The sequence below is a fragment of the Gymnoscopelus microlampas genome (genome assembly GCF_963454915.1).
Source record: "Gymnoscopelus microlampas genome assembly, chromosome: 23".
Classification (NCBI taxonomy): Eukaryota; Metazoa; Chordata; class Actinopteri; order Myctophiformes; family Myctophidae; genus Gymnoscopelus; species Gymnoscopelus microlampas.
The window spans coordinates 5,283,596-5,303,998 of record NC_139960.1 but is presented as its reverse complement, the minus strand read 5'-3'; the positions used below and the strand labels follow the sequence as shown (position 1 = coordinate 5,303,998).

Sequence of the window (20,403 nt, the reverse complement as noted above, 5' to 3'; positions counted from 1 at the left end):
GATGCCGATCCCACTTTTCATAGTCCTAGACCGGCCAATTACCAGTGTTTTGACCGATATTATGGTCAAAGATCTCAATGTTTTTGAATCAATTTGAGGTAGATTTGATGAAATGTTCTGTTATCTGCATCTGCGTCCCTTTTGTGTCTATGACGTCAGTATGGGGATTTGCAGATTTATCAGTATTTTTGGGAGATCCACTGATATCCGACTTACTTTCCACTTGGCGATTCACCCCCCGTGCCAGAATAGTCTCCATATATGGTAACCTCTGTGAGATTGTGATATCACAGAACGATGTCGGAGCTTGACATCATCAGTGACACTGACACTGGATTTTTATAACTGTCTGCGCCAGAATAGTCTCCATATAAGGGCATGTTGTGTTTGTGACGTCCACCGTCCACCCACAAGGCAACTTTAATATAGATAAGTGTAATATAAGATAAGTGAACAAATAATAAATAATCACAAATAACCTTTTATTTAAACGTAAAAAATAGCAAAAGATCTACAACAACAATCTGACGTTTTGTGAGCTTGCAGATCAGCTAAACCTGTAAAGATTATCTCCCATAAATGACACACTCAAAAATAGGGACACCAGGTTGAAAGTGGTTAGAAATCGGGACACATCAGCTGCATTGCCAATAGGCTACCAATGTCTTTCTAAACGTCAAACAGTGACTGATATATCGGTCTGGCTCTAGAGCAGCACATGTTGTTCCAAAGCAGAAGAGATAGGCACCCTCTTAAAGCACAAGGAAAAAGGGGGGGGGGGGAGAAAAAGAGTCCAAAAGAATGAAAACTTTTATATCTTTCCAATTCCGAGTCGAGTGTGAATTGGAGCAGCGCTATCGAGCCTGTTCTAATCTTTCAATTGACCTTGGCTCTGTTTGTTTACCGACCGGTTTCCAACTAGCGTTGATCTAAATGAAGTGTCGCCGTTTTGTTTTCAGTCACAGTCAAGATATAAATTAAAAGCAGTGAGAGCACACACACACACACACACACACACACACACAGAGGAGCATCTACAACACAGGGCCTGCTAAATCCCCTACCCCCCTCCCCTTAGAACTAAAGCACCTTCTGGACTCCATTTTATCCAAGCTGTAATTAATTTGCTGAGTGGATTTGCTGGGCCTAATCCCGCTGAACTGGGCTGAACGGCCGTTTGTTTGTGCCGCTCGCAGATTGCATATGGCGTCTGCAGGGCGGGCAGATAGATGCAGCACCTGGTCTTTTTACACAAAGCCAATTCATCTGGCTTTTCAGGTATTTGTCATGCAAGCAGAAGCTTTTAACCACTTAAACCCCATTACATTGTTGAGCGAAGAGTCCCTCAGGGCTCTACACTAGTGTATTTTCTGTTTTCGCTCTACACTAAATATCTTATTCTTATGCTATTGTCTGCAAAGGTTTTCCAACGAATACGGATGCTGGGATTGAGCATCAGCTGTTTTTACCCGGTTTTCTTTGTCCACAAAAGACCTTGTCAACGTAATCTATAATGTATTCTTTAGGGGGTGCAGCATTAGATCAAACAGATCAATTTAATCAATTAAAAACAAAACCCTTTTACATAGAGTAGCTAAAATAGCTGAGAAAACATGAGTGAGGATACAGTATGTTCAATGAGGAAAGAGGGGGAAAAAATCTTGCTCAATTAAAATGACTATAATAAGAATATAATAACATGTTCCAGTCATTTGGGCCTCGTCTTTAAACGTTCTAATACACTGCACACGCTGTGTGAATTCTGCATGCTGTAAAACAGCCCACTGCCACACAGCTCTAATGACATGGAACCGTCTCTATTTGCAGATATGTGCACGGCCAAGGTGATGGAAACTAGTGTGTCAGAACGGAATGGCTGGGGCACGTCACATCAGGGCCCTGGGTGATAATGAGAGCTGATAGCCCCGCTGTCCTTAACAGACCCATCCCCACCTCTTAGCCAAATACAGGGGGGCCGCTCAGGTCCCCTTGGACCGGAGGTGATTCATCGTCTATTTGGACGGCGTGCTCGTAAAGGCATTCATGTATGGCGGAATTAATTGCCGCCGGCTGTAATGCCCCCCGCCCCCCCCCCCCCCCGTCCATACTGTACGTCCCCTCCGGTCGCCACGGTGACATCTGTCGAGCGACGGCGAAACATCCGTCATGTGACAGCAGATGCTCACCTGACAGGCGGCATGAATCACCTGCCAAGGAGGCCAAATCACCGGATCCCCAGTTGAGAATATTGTGTACCAGGGGCTAGAGATGGAACGATAATTGTTATTATTGTTTATCGCGAAAAAAAAAAGAGAAAAAAAAAAAAGCTCAGGATAATCATATCGCAGAGATTTTACTTTAGCATGACGTTGTCTTTCGTCATACACTGGACCAGAGTTGGCTCTGTACGTGAACCACTTTTTTCCCGTCTACAACAAATCTCTTGCCTTAAATAGGCGATCTACAAGCTTACAATTGGGGTTGTAGATCGGCTATGTTTGGCTAATGTTCCCTTCAGACTATGGATGCTGGGATGCAAGTGGTCAACAAAAGTGGCATTTTAAGAGTTTTAAGCATATTTTGATTATCGCGATAACATCATTTATCGCAATCGTCCCATCCCTACCATGGATCCCCGTAAGAGATTTATGTTTTCTTTTTTGTTTTTGGAACCCCCTCCTGGACCCCACTTTGAGAACCACTGCTCTAGTCTTCTACTGCTAACCAAAACCTACTTCTTCTAACCTTCAGGCTATTGCCAAGAGTTTTATAAAGAGCTTTACTTTTCAATGACCTTGTTCTCTGCTGGATAGTGAGGAGAGACAGAAATGTGAGAGAGTGGTTAACTTAGGAGTGCAACAATCAGTTTATAATCAGTTTAATTGATTATAAAATGTCATAACATTTTATAAATTCATCAATTTTCAAATATAGCAGATCTACTGTTCACGATAGGTTGTGAGCTTGTAGATCGGCTATTTTTGCATGACACCATTGTATGACAAAGTATAAAACAGGGCTTAACCACATGAACCCTAGCATCTCTATTCTGGTCATGTCTTAATAGGCAAACATTGTGCAAAAAATAGCTGATCTACAAGCTCACAACACGTCACAACAAGATGCGTTGAGAGCTTGTAGATCCGAGTTTGGTGTAGTGGTAAAAGAAAGAGGAGACCAAGTATAGACCCCTAGGGGACTCCAGTCAGCAAAGTATGGGGTTAACAACTCATCAAATGTTTTCACACCAATTGGTTGATACATTAAGAACGTGCTTTTGGATTCAGGAGAGAGGAATTATTACTCAATGTCAAAAAAGGCATAGAAAATCCAGGTCCAGTCACTCAAGGTGAAGGAAAGGCCTTTATTACATTTGGGCAAGAGACATTAACCCTTTAAGACCGGGAATGCATCTGTGTCATTTTAAGATTGCTTTGGCTATTTACAAGATTTCTTTGGCTATAGAACTTTTGTGCAAAATGTGTGCAAATCTTTGAATATAATATATTTCTAAAGCGAACATTTGTAACTCAAATCGTATTGCTTCTGAGGATTCTACAAATGTCTTCTAAATCCTAACGTCCTTATGTTGCTATAATATCAGTGCTTCTCAAACTTTTTCCATGTCAAGGACCACCAAAATGATATGTATTTGGCAGCAGACCCCCATCAAAATATTTTGTTACAAGGACCCCCGGAAGCAAAGATTTCAGTTAAAAATGTTCACTTTAAAAATGTATATATTCAAAGATTTGCACACATTTTCACAATTTTTCAAAAAATAGCTGTAGATCTGCTATTTTTTGAATAGCCAAAGAAATCTAAAAATGACACCGATGCGTTCCCGGTCTTAATGGTTTAATCAATAGAATAAGTAAATAAGTGAAAGATTCAGCCCTAGTTCACTTCAAGCTGAATGTGAACCCACGGCTTCATGATAGACAAGATCTGCGACAGAGGCACAGCGACAGCCAGGCAAACAAGAGGCTTCATGCGCTGTAAGATGGAGGCGGGCAAAGCTTCTGTTTGCTGTCAAGAGCAGGCAGGATTTTCAGGTCAAACACACGAAATTCCTCACCACAGGAGTCAGAGGGGGAGGGGGGGGGCGGGGGGTCCATCTTTGCCAGACACCGACAGAATGATGTGGGTGCCCACCAAGGCGTAGTGATAACAACAACTGAGCTAACTCGGTCAGTGATCTCACCCGTAGCCAGATGACTGGCTGGATCGGCGTTGTACGCGGCGGCTTCTAAGCTGTTTTGCAGAGCTGGCGGACATTAGTCATATATGCTACATTACACCATGACACCGCATGCCGTGCATGGCAATCAATCTCCATGCGCTTCCCTGAGCAATCCTGTCAACAGACGGCACACATAGATACTCTTATCCGTCATTATCTTAGCGCGGTTGATGGCAAAAGACATGTTTTCCATTAGGGGTGCAACAGTCAATGGAACTTAATCAAACAAATTGATTTAAATGATAATTTTATAAAATAATCTATTAATAATCAATCCCCGTTTTGGGGATGTAATTATAGACGAAAAAGCTTCATTTTATGATAATTATTATTTTTAAATGGCCGATCTACAAGCTCACCACGCGTTGCGATGTCACACACTGTGAGCTTGCCTTGTAGGTCTATAATTTTAACTATTTTAGCATGACAGGGCAGCCAAGCCAACGTCTTTGGAGATTGGAGTTTAAACCGACCCGCAGCCAGTCAAACCAATCAGCGGCAACTACAGGCGGGATATTGGCTAGACTGGGCGGGATGCCATCGAGAAGCGCCTGTTGCATTGTAGTTCTTTCACTATTCATCATGGTTGAATATAGTTTACAAAAGAACTGAGCCAGCAGTTCCTGCTGGCTCAGCTACTATACGTCATGTAGACACGTCAATATGATTGGTTGGAGTTAGCACGCCCAGACGGTGACAGACAGACTGTCCCATCCAATCACCTGCCAAGTAGCTTGAAAAAAGGAACCACCCTCTTCAGCGGTTGGGCTACCGAGATACTACATGGAAGTAGGTTGTGAAAACAAGTGTGAAGCAAGCTTCTTCCATCTGGCGGAGTCAGGTTAGTTCTGCCTTGGTAAATACCAGGATGAAACTCACGGTCTCCCCTGTACGTAGAAATACACTCAAGCCCCTAGCAGGGACCCCCCTGAGTCTATACATTATGGAAGGATGATTGTTATTGCTTAAACATTAAACAATTGGGACATAATATGCTATATACAGTAGTTGTTAAAAAGTTACATAGTGCTGCTTTAAGTAGTTAATCAATTTGTTGATATATTAAAAATAAAACATAAAACATTCTCAATTATTCTATTAATCTGAAAAAGTATCTACACACTAATCGCTAAGAAAATAATCAATAGTTGCAGCCCTATTTTCCATTTCATTCCCACACAAAGACGGACTGCCAACGGCGATCTGGTAGCCATGACAACAGCTGATTTGTACAGTGTGGTCATAAGTCTTCACAATGATGTGGCACAGTGATTATCAACCTTTCCTGGATCAGGGACCACTTGGAGATCTCCAAAGCATCCGTGGCCCACCCATTTTCAGAGCATGTTTATTTTAATGATCGATCTATCTATCTATCTATCTATCTATCTATCTATCTATCTATCTATCTATCTATCTATTTATCTATATGGAACTAACGTTGTATACTTTAGGTACCCATGTATCGATATCACAATGAAAACATTTTTTTTCAAGGTTTTAAAGAACAAATACCATGCAATTTTTTTAACATACAGTCTTTTTTAATATTAATGTTATTTTGCCATTAAAATCGTTTTTTGCCAATTAGAGGGGAGAGAGAGAGAGAGAGAGAGAGAGAGAGAGAGAGAGAGAGAGAGAGAGAGAGAGAGAGAGATGAGGGGGTGTGGATAAAAAACTGAGCAAAAAATATATGGTGTGACCTCAGAGAGGTGGGGGTTGTACACTAAGTGAGTACACTATGTGGGTAGTATTGTATTAAGAATGCAAAATCCCACACTGTCTGCTACATGCAAGTTGAGCATTTGTTTGTCAGACTTGGAAGATTTTTCTTTAAATAAAATAGCTTATGAACAAAATAAAGTTTTTATTTATTTTTTCATAATAGGCTCTGTGCGTAATTGCACTCCTGGGGTTTCCAGAGGGTGGCATACCCTGTTCCGGTTCAGATGGTAGGCTCAGCTGCATATTTTAACCGGAAAAGATTATTATGACATCATGAGTTTCTGGTTCAAATCTGCTGTCGAGCCAATCAAACAAAGCTATGGGAATCTGGCAGGAAAAGGGTATGCCACCTTCAGGAAAGCAGGGACTTTCATGTATGCAAAGAGCCAAGTGAGTGTGTGTGTGTGCTGGAGTCTTTTTTGGCATTTTGACAACTTCCCCTTTCCTCCTGATGATCTTCTCTCACTGTATTTGGCAGTCAATCGCATTGAACTATTCAGTTTCACTTTCAAATTGCTTTTTTGGGGGGGTTGCTAAGAGTTCTGAGCTTTATGTGTTGATCTGGGGCGGATGTGGGGGATGGAAAAGAAAGCATTATGATTCATTGGCGGCGGATTTCACTACAGTGACATGATGAAGTTTCCATAAACATGAATGTCCCAATTAATGTGGAGAAGGAGCGGTTCTGCTTTGGGCAATCAACACACTGCATATTCATGAGGATAATGTAAATAAGTTATGAATGAGGAGCTTGCACCCGCGCTGGTCGGTCACTTAATGACTACGCAGATTTGCACTATAACCCAGCCGCTCTTCACTTGCCGACTAGTGGCACTTCAAGCCTTATAATGCATTACAGCTCAAACCATAGCTCTCCAGGGATTCTCCATTTCAAGAAGCCATTCCCCTAGAAAGAAAAAAAACAGCTAGGAGCCTCTGTTTCTGTTTACATTAAGGGAGAGTAGCACTGTTTACATTAAGGGATAGTGGCACGAGTAGCACACAACAATAGCCTCCGTTTTATTTATATGTTTGTATTGAAAGGTGAAAAGTCATCTCGTACTTCTTGAGTGGAGCGACTTTCATCTCCCTTGAAGGCATTAATGTAGCACAAGGCTAAATCAAGTTACAGAGGCCTGGAACTGTCACGTTCTGTGTACCTCAAGTGGCAGGGGAATTCTCCCCGACGCTGTAAAGAGGCTCTTCTGACGATGGCGATTAAGTCAAACGGAGAAATGGGACGACTACAAGGTCGTGTGAAAGTTAACCATCCAAGGAACTAGTGTGTCTACTGATGCCATGAAAAAAAAAATGGAAGTCGAATAGCCTTCCAACTCTCCTGAAATAAAAAGAAAATAAGACATAATGCTTCCATCCTCTGGTTGTGCCTATCGTATCACAGCTGAATCACAGTGGGATAACTGCAGAACTACAAATCCCTGAATCATGTCGGAGCTCTCATTCTCACCCCCGTCGGCTGTGATAAACACACTCCCACTGTCTGGGAGCCGCCGTCTCTTGGTAAAACCGTGACACCGACACCACCGGCAGCAATAGCAGCCAAATCAGCAACACATACACACACACACACACACACACACACAACCACAACCACAGTAAAACATTCTCTGATGCACAGCCAAACCACGGAGGGTCAGGAGCCAGGCATCAAATGTCAGCCTGTGTCTTTGCAACTACAGTATGCTTGTAAAAACACTGTGGGTGCCAACAATGGTCCCTCCACAACGACTCTCCTAGACGCATCGATCCCAGAGTATCAATGTGCACAAAAACGATCCCCAAAGAGCACTCTTGTAGAACACCGGCTCTCAAACATTATCATGTCAAGGACCCTCAAATCGATTTGTATTTGGCCACAAACCCCCATTTGTAAGATTTTATGCCAGAGAAATAAGAGATTTGTCAACACTTTCAGAAAATTATTATAGTAGACCTGCAAGGTCAATGAGCTCATAGATCAGTTATCTCGAATAGCCAAAGCATTTTATAGGGCTTAAGTGTTTAAACCAGTGGTTCTCAACCAGTGGTCCGGGGACCACCAGTGGTCCCCAGCTAAAGGATGGAGAGTTGGTAACCAAATGGACCCTTACAGATCTTTAACTCTTGAGAGTGTAAAATGAAGAGTTAAACTATTGTTAAACATCTGCATTACTTAATTTACAAGAAGTCTTCACAATTACAGAATGTAGAAGGACTGTTATTTTTATTGGCCTGTCATCTCTCCACATCAATACAGCATGGAATTGTGGGTCTTTTTTGGGGTCTGAGAGTCTAAATCTCATCAAGCGGTGGTCCGCGGCTCAAATGACGAATAAATAATCGACATTGATATGAAAAAAGGTTGAAAAATAATGGTTTAAACCGTTCCTCATTTTGGACCCCCAGGAACCCTCTCGAGGACCCCGCTTTGAGAACCAGTGAAGACTACAGAGACAGGGAGCAGCAGAAAAACAACGACCACCCCTTCCCCCACCCTCACCCCTGGACATAGAAATATCCTTCTGTGTCTGTTGGACGATGAACAAAGTCTTCGCTAACAACTGACCAATCCCCCAGTTGGCGATGCCCGGTGTACTTAATCGCCTAAAGGGCCAAGTCATCCGGAGGACACAGACAGACAGAGACATTTACACGTCTGAGCGACCAGAGGTAATGTTTTTTTTTCTCCCTTTGCATGATGTCCCCAGAGTGGCCCAACTCTCACTTTTTTAGCTATTTGAAAGACTCTCCTCCGGTTCTGAAAGCCAGACCCAGAGGGTTCAACTTGCGAGCCTTGAAAGGAACTTAAAATTAATTGGGTGAGAAGGTCAGAATGGCTAAGTAATGAACAAGAGTTGTGATTAATGAGAAAGAGACAGTCGTTCCCTCTCAGGGGGGAGGGGGTGGGGGATCCTTTGTTCGGAAATTAGTATTTGTGTGTTCCTCTGCGCGGCTAGCTCGCAGGTATATACAGCCGAGAGGGCTGGCAGAATGTAGATGTGTTTGTTATATCTGCTTCTGCGCGGGGAGATCGGCGAGAAAACAACATTTTGATTTCATCTCATTTTCCGACTGGAGTCAACACATTACAGTACCACCGAGATATACCCTGAACAAAAAAAAGAACTCTTCATTGCATGAATAATAACTACACCAAATGAGATTTCAGCTGTACCGTGTTGGGTTAACCCTTTAAGACCTGAAGCCGATTCTACATGTCTCCTAAATCTTAACAGTTTTCTGAAAAACGTTTGTTTCTATATCAGTGGTGCTCAATCTTTTTCATGTCAAGGACCCCCACAATGATATGTATTTGGCCGCGGACCCCCATCAAAATATTTTGTTCCAGGGACACCCAGAAGCAAAGATTTGAGTTAAAAATGTTCACTTTAAAAATATATATATTCAAAGATTTGCACACATTTTCACGATTTTTTCAAAAATAGCAGATCTACAAGCTCATAGCGCGGCACTCGGTGCCGCGCTATGAGCTTGTATATCTGCTATTTTTGAATAGCCCAAAGTGTAAAATAATGCTTTTTAGCTCAAATCTAAAAATGACACAGTTCCAGGTCTTCAAGGGTTAAACAGCATCAGCATAATAGTCGTCGTGCTAGTGGGGCCAGGAGGAGACGTTAGTAGTGCAGTTTTCCAGGAAGAAATAGAAGTCTTTATCTAATCCTGCAGCAGAATTTGAGTACCCCCCCCCCCCCCGCCCCCCCCTCCTCCCCCTATACCTCATTCCCAGCACAGGGTCAGTGTCTGAGGCAGCTCCAGAGTGCAGCTCATCCGGACAGAGTACAAAAGACCCCAGAGACACACCATCATGCTCTCTCTCTCTCTCTCTCTCTCTCTCTCTCTGCTCCCAATCAGACTGAGATAAACACACAGCAGAGAGAGAGAGAGAGAAAGAGAGACAGAAAGAAGATAGAGAGACGGAGTGGAAGTAAGGCAGAGTGAAAGGGAAAAGATGAAATGGGAGCGAGCTGAAAGTGGGATTGGTGGACGGCGGAGAGAGGTAGAGAGAGAGAGAGAGATAGAGAGAGAGAGAGAGAGAGAGAGAGAGAGAGAGAGAGAGAGAGAGAGAGAGAGAGAGAGAGAGAGAGAGAGAGAGAGAGAGAGAGAGAAAGAGAGTTTGTGTGAAAGAGAAGGGTAGGGACAGTGTGCCTGGGCATCTCACACATTCAGGGCTCACCTATAGCAGCGGCTCCCTTCAAGCCAGGGCCCTTTCACAAGTTATCACACTCCACAGCGAGAACTCCCCGCTGCCAGGAGTTTACTGCCAAATCAAATAATTACTTTGCAGACCTTGGTGACTATTGCATTATGGGAACTCATTCACATGTACTCCAGCGACTGTGACCCCCCCTAAGTCAAAATTGTCAATTTAATCATAATTAATAATGGCACACTGCAACAGAATTTCACTCCTCGAAGACAAAGTCATTAAAATGGTCTGGGGGAAGTAATCAACTTTGGACAGGCCTCAGTAATTCATTAATATACCACCCCGAGAGGAAAAAGCAGGAAAAAAAGGGTGACTTTGTTTACTGGAAAAGTCTGTGCTCTGCTCAAACTTTCAGGGTAAGCAAAGTGTCATGCTGGCTAAACTTAGTGTCATAACATCGGATAGGAGGCACATCTATGCTGTCACAAACATTCTTATTGGGCGCCCTGGTGGCTCGGATAAGGAAACATATTTAGATGCTGTCACAAATAGTAATGGCACCTGAGCCAGTTAGTGTTCACTCCACCAGCTCAGTGGCTTTGTAGCGTAGAGTGTTCGCCCGGAGACTGGGAGGTCGGGGGTTCAATCCTCGGCTGAGTCATAACAAAGACTATAGAAATGGTACCCAATGCCTCCCTGCTTGACCCTCAGCATCAAGGGACATTGCATTGGGGGTAATTCCCTGCGTCACGCTAGCGTCATGTCCAGGGTGTGCACTTGTACATTAAGCTGCCTCACGCCACGGAAACGGAATACAGGCTCCTTACCTATAGGCCACATGGCTTGGAAACCATTTGTTTCCCAAGGATACTTACTTACTAACAACAAAGGAACAGACTTCCTTGTGATGTCCCTGGGTTGAATATCCATAATGGCATAGGTTGTGTCCATTAAAGGGGCATGAAACCCTAGGCTGATTTTTGTTTTTTTTGTTTGTTTTGCTGTATGCTTTTACCCTGAACTGGAGAACAAAATGACAAATTCAGTCTGCGTCAGGGTTTCCTCCCCCTTTAAGGCATAAATACCTCACAAATGTACAAATCAGGCATTTAGCAGATGCTCTTATCCAGTGCGACTCACAAAGTGCGAGCTAGGAGTAAATTCCATGAAATGTTGTGAACCAACAGGCAAAGCAAATATGTGCTACAACATAACAAGATTAACAGGTAGACAGACATCAAACCTGGCATCTATATAAATAACATGCTTAGTGTCCGTTAACAAGTAAACAACCTACAAAACATGTATCTAAACTACACACCTAGCTAGCATCTATCTATAATTTCCATGAACCATGTGTTGTGTGTGTGTGTGTGTGTGTGTGTGTGTGTGTGTGTGTGTGTGTGTGTGTGTGTGTGTGTGTGTGTGTGTGTGTGTGTGTGTGTGTGTGTGTGTGTGTGTGTGTGCGTGTGCGTGTGTGTATTGGCTTCCCTGATTGGCCAACCCAACCCATCGGCTTCACGGATTATTTGGCCGAGCTTTGCTTTTATATTAATGTTATATTATCAATAAAATCTTAAGTGTTTTGCCAATTATTTGGGGCTAACTTGCAATATCCTCACAGAATCTCTGGTCTGTGTAGACCTGTAGCGTGTAGAAGGAGGGTTAGAACAATTCTAAATCCATCAACATAACACACATAAAACATCACAAACTGACAATGATGGATGCAAACAGAAGTGTTTTGACCTGAATGGCCCTTTTTTGTCTACCTTGAAAGTTCCCGGCAGACAGGTAGAGCCAGGTGAGCGCGGGGATGAAGAGCAGGGCGAGAGACGCCGCCAGGAACTTCCGGCGCCCACGACACATTCCCAGCATCCTCTGGTCGCCAAAGCGAGTGGGGGTGAAAAAGAGGCGAGGTGACCTCTATGTGGGCAGCAGCTGTTGTCCGGGTCGATGCATGGCACTATCTGAGAGGGAGAGGAGGGTGGGGGGGGAAGTAATACAGGTTATAGACCATTGGTTCTCAAAGTGGGGTCCGGGGACCCCCAGGGGTCCTTGAGGGGGTTCCAGGGGGTACCCAGCAAAATGTGTTAATATAGCGTCACAATAACTATGACCTTTTATACTTTGGCTATTCAAAAATAGCAGATATACAAGCTCATAGCGTGGCACCGAGTGCCGCGCTATGAGCTTGTAGATCTGCTATTTTTGAAAAATCGTGAAAATGTGTGCAAACCTTTGAATATATATATATTTTTAAGCAAACATTTGTTGCTCAAATCTTTGCTTCTGGGGGTTCCTGGAACAAAATATTTGAGATGGGGGTCCGCGGCCAAATACATATCATTTTGGGGGTCCTTGACATGAAAAAGTTTGAGAACCACTGTTATAGAGACCACCACACCTTGAGCTGCCCTGTACATGTCATCAAGGCTGAGCGCATGCCGATTCTGTTCTGGCCTCTGGTACAAAGCCCACACACGTTAGCCTATGACAGCTCTGAGCAAGAGATTCATTCATATTCAGTCCTAGAACACAGATTACCAATGTTTTTTTACCCATATTTTTATTTTAAAGAGAGAGAAAAGAAAAAAAGGCTGTTGAAAAACATTTTTTTTTTTTAAATCTCATGATCGTGACAGGCTCATACACATAGGCTGGCTGCATGATTACAGATAAAGATGTCAAAAAAAAGTTGAATAATGGCTGATGGCTGCCAGACCACTATATCGGTCAGGCTCTCAATGAATTGAATACACAGGTCTGGACCACAATGGAAACAAGCCCCAAGGGCTTTTTGTGTTATCCTTTAAGCAATCAACTGTTAATAAAGTATTCAATTAACAAAAACACTGGTCAGGGTCTGAGAGAAAAAAGGACAAGCGGAGGGGAGAGTGTTGGAGAATTACAGCCACTGTTTTAAGGTTTAAGGGGTTTGAAAATGACTGAATGGGCTTCTGAAGTAGTAATCTAGTTCCATAAATAATTCATAAGATATGAATCTGAACGTTAACCTGCCATCTCAGTTCATGGGATTTGCATGTCATGAAACGCTTGCATGGAATTTGTCAGTCACATTATGGCCTCTGATGACCTACCATTTTAGGAAAAAAGCTATTTTGGTCAGTGTTCAGCACAGGGTAGAGCAGAGAGTATAGAAGCCTCATTATTTGATATTAGAATAAATCCTCATTTCCATTACGACCACATTTGTCCAATTAGCCGGTTGACCTCAGTCGATTTTTAATCTTCACCAGAGACTGCCTGGGGATGAGGCACAATACGCCCCCCCGACAGCCAGCACACGAACTGGCACACACACAAGCCGGGATGCCAATTATCATAGTGTCACTCCAAACAATGCGGGGGAGAGATCCATTTAGAACGATGTTGAGGTATTTATTTCCATCAATGTCCCTCTCGTTTATTGAATCTCTTGGGGGCTTTTGTTGTGGCCCCGGCGCTGCAAACAGCAAGAAGACTTTGACTGGGTTAAACGAGGCTCGGCGAGATTAGAAGCATCCCTTTAAGTAGAACAACCGCGGTTGTGAGAGCAGAGCCTCTGATTCATTTTAACGGTTTCTTAGCCTCTGACCCCCGTCTGATATTGGCTCTCCAATGGGTACTGTGATCTTCATTGCTTAATGCTAGGGGCATTCATTACCATATGCAAGTGAGATGTCAAGGCCCGGAGCGAGTGCAGAGTCAATGTCAGCTTGACCAATCGGGACCGGGCACAGCCAGGAGGAGGTATAATCTCTAGGAGAGCAGAAGTTGTGCTTCAGTTTGATTGGTGGGTTCGGATCCCTAATGGAAAAGAGGGCTGTGAACTCTTCAGCACATTGACGCAAGTAGAGACCGACTGATAGATATCGGTCTGGTCGATGCATCGGTCGTTATTGGACTTTTTTGAGGACATCGGTATCAGCAATTATGCAGCCGATGTGTCCCGATTTTCACCCCTTTCAACCTGGTGTCCTTATTTTGGGCATGTCATTATAGGAGAAAATTGTCAAGAATAGGCAGATGGTAAGCTTGTAGATCGGCTATTGATGAAAATGTTTTAATAGGGCTTAGGTGGTAAAACAAAAGGTTATCTGTGTTTATTTAAATGTATTTGTTTGCTTACAAGTTACATGCTCTTATTAGAAACTCATATCAAATCTAAGTTCTTCAAATTGATTCACAAAATGTCAAAACACCGGTAATCTGTGGTCTGGGACTGTGCAAAATCGGGATCGGCATCGACCGGGCTATACCTGTACATAATGTTGAGGCCTGACTCGGCCCTCCCATTCGACCCCTGGTCAAATTGAAGTTTAGCAAACACCGGCTTTGGCACAACAGCCCCTTCCCATTCTGCAGCGTCACCCCCCCCAATCCTACAACAACAGAATTTGAGAGGGAAAGGAACCGCGAGCCGCATTCAATCTTTTCTAATCTTGCCCACTACTAAAAGTAATGTGATATCCATTCAGGTTTATAGTCATTACTATAGATATCAACGATGAGTCTTCCCTCATGGCTCGACAGTAAGTTAATAGAAAATGGAATTTAATATCCAGAGCTCAATAGTAAATTGCGGTGTGTTGACACTAAAAGTGATGAGCGATGATTACGGAAGCCATGGTCTATTGGTTGAAAAAGGCCATGGGGAGACAAACTGAGAGGGCTAGAATGGACTACAGAAGATACTGTGGGGCTTCATATTCTAGAGGTACATACACATACTGTAACTGGCAAAGAATCCAAATAGCTGTACTGTAGTTACTGCATCCCCAAAATTATAATTGACTTTGACTTTCATTTTAATGCATCTTTATTTTATTTAAGAGTAGGCAATGATTATGCCAAGACCACTATAATTGGTCCTCACTAATGCTCATTATAACATGGTACCATTTGTTTCTACTCAGCCTGAGTGTCAGAAGAGGGCTGTGGACAGATCAGAAACCTGCCTACCAGTGACATCAGCTTTTCTCTTCTTGGAAAGTTAGCAAGCCGTTGTTCTCATATCAATAACAAATCAAATAACAATACTGAAATCTTGTTTGAAATGATCAAACCTGCCTGCCAATGATGTCACTGGTAGGTAGGTTTCTCAACTGTCCACAGCCACAGAATGAGTAGACAGAAATGGTGCCATAATTATATGAAGATAGGTTGAAAATGGGTAAAGTTGTCCTCCCTCTGCTTGTTGACCGTACTATTACATCTAAGCTCAATTTGAAATGTATGAAAAATAGGATCAAATTACATTTCTAAATAACTTTCTATGGAAAGTGATAACTCATTATTTTAACCACTTTCAACTTGGCATTCCTGTTTTGGGCATGTCATTTAAGTTAAAGATTGTCAAAGGTTTTCAAATAAATAGTATAGCAGATCTATAAGCTTACGACACGTCACAATACTGCGAGCTTGTAGAGGCATTGGATTTATCTAATACAAAGTTATTTGTGTTGTTCTAATAGACTTCAAGATGTATCACTTCTTGACAAAATGTCAGTCAAAACCTGGTTAATCACTGGTCTAGGACTCTCCAAATGTGGGTTCTGATCCAGTAATCTGGCATCGGTCGGGCTCTATCACTGATGAGCCCCACTGTGGACAAGAAGCTGATTATGCCACGTTGGAAATAAAATAAGAACTGAGACATGTTTTCTGGGCAATATTGCCCCAAAATTATGACGTGCACTCCAGGAGCACACAGTGTAGCGTATATTTGACAAAGTGGTTGAGATGCCCCGCGTGAGGGGATGAGAAGCTGTCTCGCACCATTGGCCACACTAGAAGCTGCAAACGCTGCTGACTATAGGAGCCTATAAGCACACAATTGCCTCCATGTACTCCTCTTACAAGCACTCAGCCAGCAGGACCAATCGCCTTTGTCAAACTGACAGCCGCACTCAGCGATGAAGACATGACGAGTCTAAAAGCAGCCGCAGGCGCCGTCCGCTGGCCGTCCGCGTACAGGGCAATGGAGGGTATCAAACGCAACGGGCCTGCTCTGGTGATAGAGCTAAATTAAGAGGCTGCGGGAGGAAATATGCCCAAGCCATCCTGGGCCAAATCCAGCCGCACTGCTTCGTCATCTCGACTCAGTGATGACCAAACTGCCGTTGGTTTTCCAGAAAGATGCTGGCCGATCTGGCCACTAGCTGACCAACGGTTCACACGTCACAAGATGCTATGAGAAGAGTGATTTCAGATGTATACGTATGTGAAAGTGACACATGCAGGTGACCCGGCCATTGTGGCTTTTAAAAATGCCCCAATACGCTACATTCGAACATCTAACAGGCACACAACCAATTTCCTGAAGATTCCCTGGATCTACTTAACTGCTTCCTAATGACGATACCGATGTAGTTGCAAAATGCATAGCAACATTCTTTAAACTCATTCTTTTTGAATACCCTAAAGGGGGGTCTTCACCAGGGGGTCCGGGACCCCTAGGGGGTCCTCAGAGGTACTACAGGGGGTCCACCAAATCATTGTGTGATAGGAACTTAGTTTTTTACATTTAAACTTGAACCCTAGCATCCTTATTCTAAGGACAACTTTATCCAAAAATAGCTGATCTACAAGCTCACAACGCCTCGCGCTGCATCTACTGTACAGATAGGCTATTTTCGGCAAAGAGAGTGGGAAAAAGAGACTAAGTACAGACTAAGTACAGAGTGAAAGTTTACTAAGTATTGACGGTTTAAGTGGTTAAATGTCTGAAAATACGGGGGCACGGTGGCGCAGTCTGTAGAGCTGTCGCCTCACAGCTAGAAGGTCCTGGGTTCGATTCCCGCCGGGGAAGCTGTGGGCACTGGGGGCGTGTCTTCTCCTCCGCGTCATCAGCGCCCATACCCTAAGTGGGGTTGGTGAAAAGGGCCTACTCTGTGTGGAGTTTGCATGTTCTCCCATGTCTCCTAGGGTAGTTAATACCCTCACAAAAACATGTAGTAATCCTGGTCGCTATACCGCCTCCCCCATGACAGCCGGGGCGCCTGATGGTGAAAAAGGGTTACAAAATCGTGGGATAAAAAAATATATTAAAAAAAATGTCTGAAAATACACAGTAACATGAATAAAACATCTATGAAAAGCTTTAATCTGCAACAAAAGTTTATGCAATATATAGTGGGGGGTCCCTGCTTCATTTCTCTCTCGGAGAGGGGGTCCTTGGGCTGAAAACCTTGAAGACCCCTGCCCTAAAATGCTCGCGGGACGTAGGGGTAAAGTACCAGTCCCCCACCAGAGTATAGGGGTTCAAAATCCACCAATGTACATTTGGCTTGGCTGGGCATCTACAGCATTATGAACACATTTTGCCTGTGGTTGGGGGAGGATGACAGGTGGGAAGGGCCGCTGCAACTCCTACAGGCTGGGTGGCGCCTGCAGTTGGCATTGTTGAACAGGAGGAGTAGGACGGAGGCGCTAATCCTTCCGGTGGGAGCTGAGAACGCATCTGTGTGTCATTTTTAGATTTCGTTGAGCTATTCAAAAATAGCAGATATACAAGCTCATAGCACGGCACCGAGTGCCACGCTATGAGCTTGTAGATCTGCTATTTTTTTTAAATCCTGTTTTTTTCTTTGCAAATCTTTAAATGTATATCTATAAAGCAATTGTTTTTTACTCAAATCTTTGCTTCTGGGGGTCCCTGGAACATTTTTTTTTTTAGATGGGGGCCCGCAGCCAAATACATATCGTTGTGGGGCTCCTTGACACTGACATTAATATTATAGCAACATAAGTGTTTCAGAAAACTGTTTTAAACTGATTTAGAAGACATTTGTAGAATCCCCAGAAGGAATAACATTTTAGCTAGAAATGCTCGCTTTAAATACATATATATTCAAAGATTTGCACAAAATTGTTCACGTTTAAAAAAAAATAGCAGATCTACAAGCTCATAGCGCGGCACTTGGTGCCACGCTATGAGCTTGTATATCTGCTATTTTTGAATAGCCCAACGAAATCTAAAAATGACACACAGATGCCTTCTCAGGTCTTAAAGAGATAAATAGAAAAGTCCCCGATTCGATTCGCAAGCTCACAACCATCGCAAGCTTGTTGATCTGGATTTCTGAAATATTTGGAAAAATATTGAAACACAAAATATTTTCAGATGTACAGTATCTGTGGTTAGTCAGTCAATTTGTCTGTCGGGCATTTTCTGTGTCTTTTTCTGTCATGGGGAGGCTGTCCTTAACAACCTTTCAATAGCTGTGCCCCATATGTGAAGATATCTATCTAATCATCTAGCTGCTGTGAGACTATCCTGGAAGACACCACTGCTATCAGGGGAGAACTGTTTCACCTTGGGGAAGGAATGCCAGCACTCAGAATTGTTTTGTATTTTACCGGCATTCACCTTATCCTCCTCTTAAGCGGTTGAGTGGGACTTTAAAAATCATGCCAGGAATGCATATCACCCCTTAATGGAGATGCAAGAAGCCTAGCTTCATTATACTTAATCCACCATTCCCTGAGGCATCTCTTTTTGCCAGTACCTATAGGTCACACGCATAACATAGACTGCCAGTCAGAATTTGTATGAAGAGAATCTGTCAAATTTAATTTAAAAGTCTGCAGTTGAGACTGGAATGCATAATGCATTCTAATCCAAAATTGCAATACATTTTGTTTGCCGTATTTATTTTCAATAACCTGCAGACAATCAGTCTCCAAAAGTTCAATCCACAATAATGCATGCATGAAATCCTCCGAATAGTTCGCTTGAGGTGACCTTGCCAGACCCTGTCCTGTCCCAGCTTGTCTGGGGACCTGTGTGTGGTTTTGACAGGGAGGGGTGTGCTGGCCCATGTCCACACTCCCAGCTGGACCAGAGGGAAGGATAGGAGCAGGTCTCCCTTTCAAAGGGAAGCTGTGGACGGGTCCCCGTCTGTCTCCTGGTCTTGCCAGGTAATGAGGATTCATGGGGGCCCTGTGGGCAAGCAAGCTGACATCGATCTCTGGGATGAAAGAGGTGCAGGTGACAGGGGAGGAAGCTCGCCTCTCCTCCCCTGACAGATCCTGTATTGTATGCTCCACATCTCCTTTCCCTGCCACACTGGCAGCCCCGCGCCTTGGCAGGATTCACTGTAGCCAACAAAGCTGTTCATTTTAACTGGTCTGAGAAATGTGTCATCTACACTCTAACCAGATTGTAAGTTTAACTTCTCCACAAGGCGATCCACCGTGCGCTGTGATCACAGTTATTGCCGGGGTGGTACGGTGGATCACTGGTTAGCAGGTTAGTTGCCTCACAGCAAGGTTGTGGCTTCAAACCCGAGTGAGTGGGGCTTGCATGTTCTCCCCGTGTTCACGTGAGTATCCACTGCGTCCTCCTGCGTTTGCTTTCACACCAAAAATACATGGCAAGCTGGCAGGAACATGCAGTATTATGTTCCTGCCAGTGCTGGGCCTTAGAGGCTGAGCTGGTCCCTATGGGCTCTGGAAAATGGCTTCCCACTGCTCCAAATAGTTAGGATGGGTTACATGCACAGGAGAAAGTCTGGGTACTGTATATGCAAAAATGTACTTGGCATACTGTACAAGTAAAACAATTTCAATTACAAATAATTGCTGTTGGGAATTCTGAGTGGTACAGTACAACGGCCTCTTCACACTACACACTGACCTCACTTTGTGTCTGCGGAACAAGAGTCTTCAGCTCAGCTCACATGAGTATTAGATGCCTAGATAGCAGCCCCTTCACACAGCTAAGAGCTTGTTATAGACAGATGCCATCGACATCACTGAATGGCCGACGGAAATGGTGACTCCACGCTGGCTAAACAATTATGACAGGCAGTTTGACGGCCCACTGTTGTGCCCTCTTCACTGGCCATTAGCTTCAAAAGCACCCCGAGATATTGAAAATGTAGTCTTTGCTTGCCGCTCTTCTGAAAACTCATTTCGTGCAGAACAAAGTACTTCCACAGAGAAGATTAAATTGTACACAAGACAAAGGATATGCATTACGCCCCATGGCTAACCGTTCAAAAAAGGAGGATTAATAACCAGCAGTTTGTATTCCACTGATGATAATGCCTTATTTATGTGCATGATGTAGCAGAGAGAATTATACTTTAACCTATAAGTAGCCATCTAGAAAATAAATGAGCATGTGGACACCAACGCAAATTGATATGTAAAGTGAACGGGGAGGATTAGGAATAGCCCTTTAAGCAAAGATAATCATAATTTGCAGGAAGGAAAAGTGAAATTAGTGCCTGTAAATTAATCTTTAAAGACACAAATA

The 20,403-nt window shown here is 43.4% G+C and overlaps 1 protein-coding gene across 3 annotated transcripts in view; it reads right to left on the bottom strand.

Moving 5' to 3' along the window:
- Window positions 1–20,403, bottom strand: part of large1 (LARGE xylosyl- and glucuronyltransferase 1) — a 142,563-nt gene that overhangs the window by 98,953 nt on the left and 23,207 nt on the right. For all 3 annotated transcript variants that reach the window (XR_014600201.1, XR_014600202.1, XM_084049800.1), the window contains exon 2: window positions 11,909–12,106. Coding sequence is in view for 1 of the 3 variants with exons in the window: in XM_084049800.1 (XP_083905926.1) it covers window positions 11,909–12,014 (106 nt within the window). In the remaining 2 variants the exon portion in view is untranslated. The remainder of the gene's footprint in view (window positions 1–11,908; window positions 12,107–20,403) is intronic.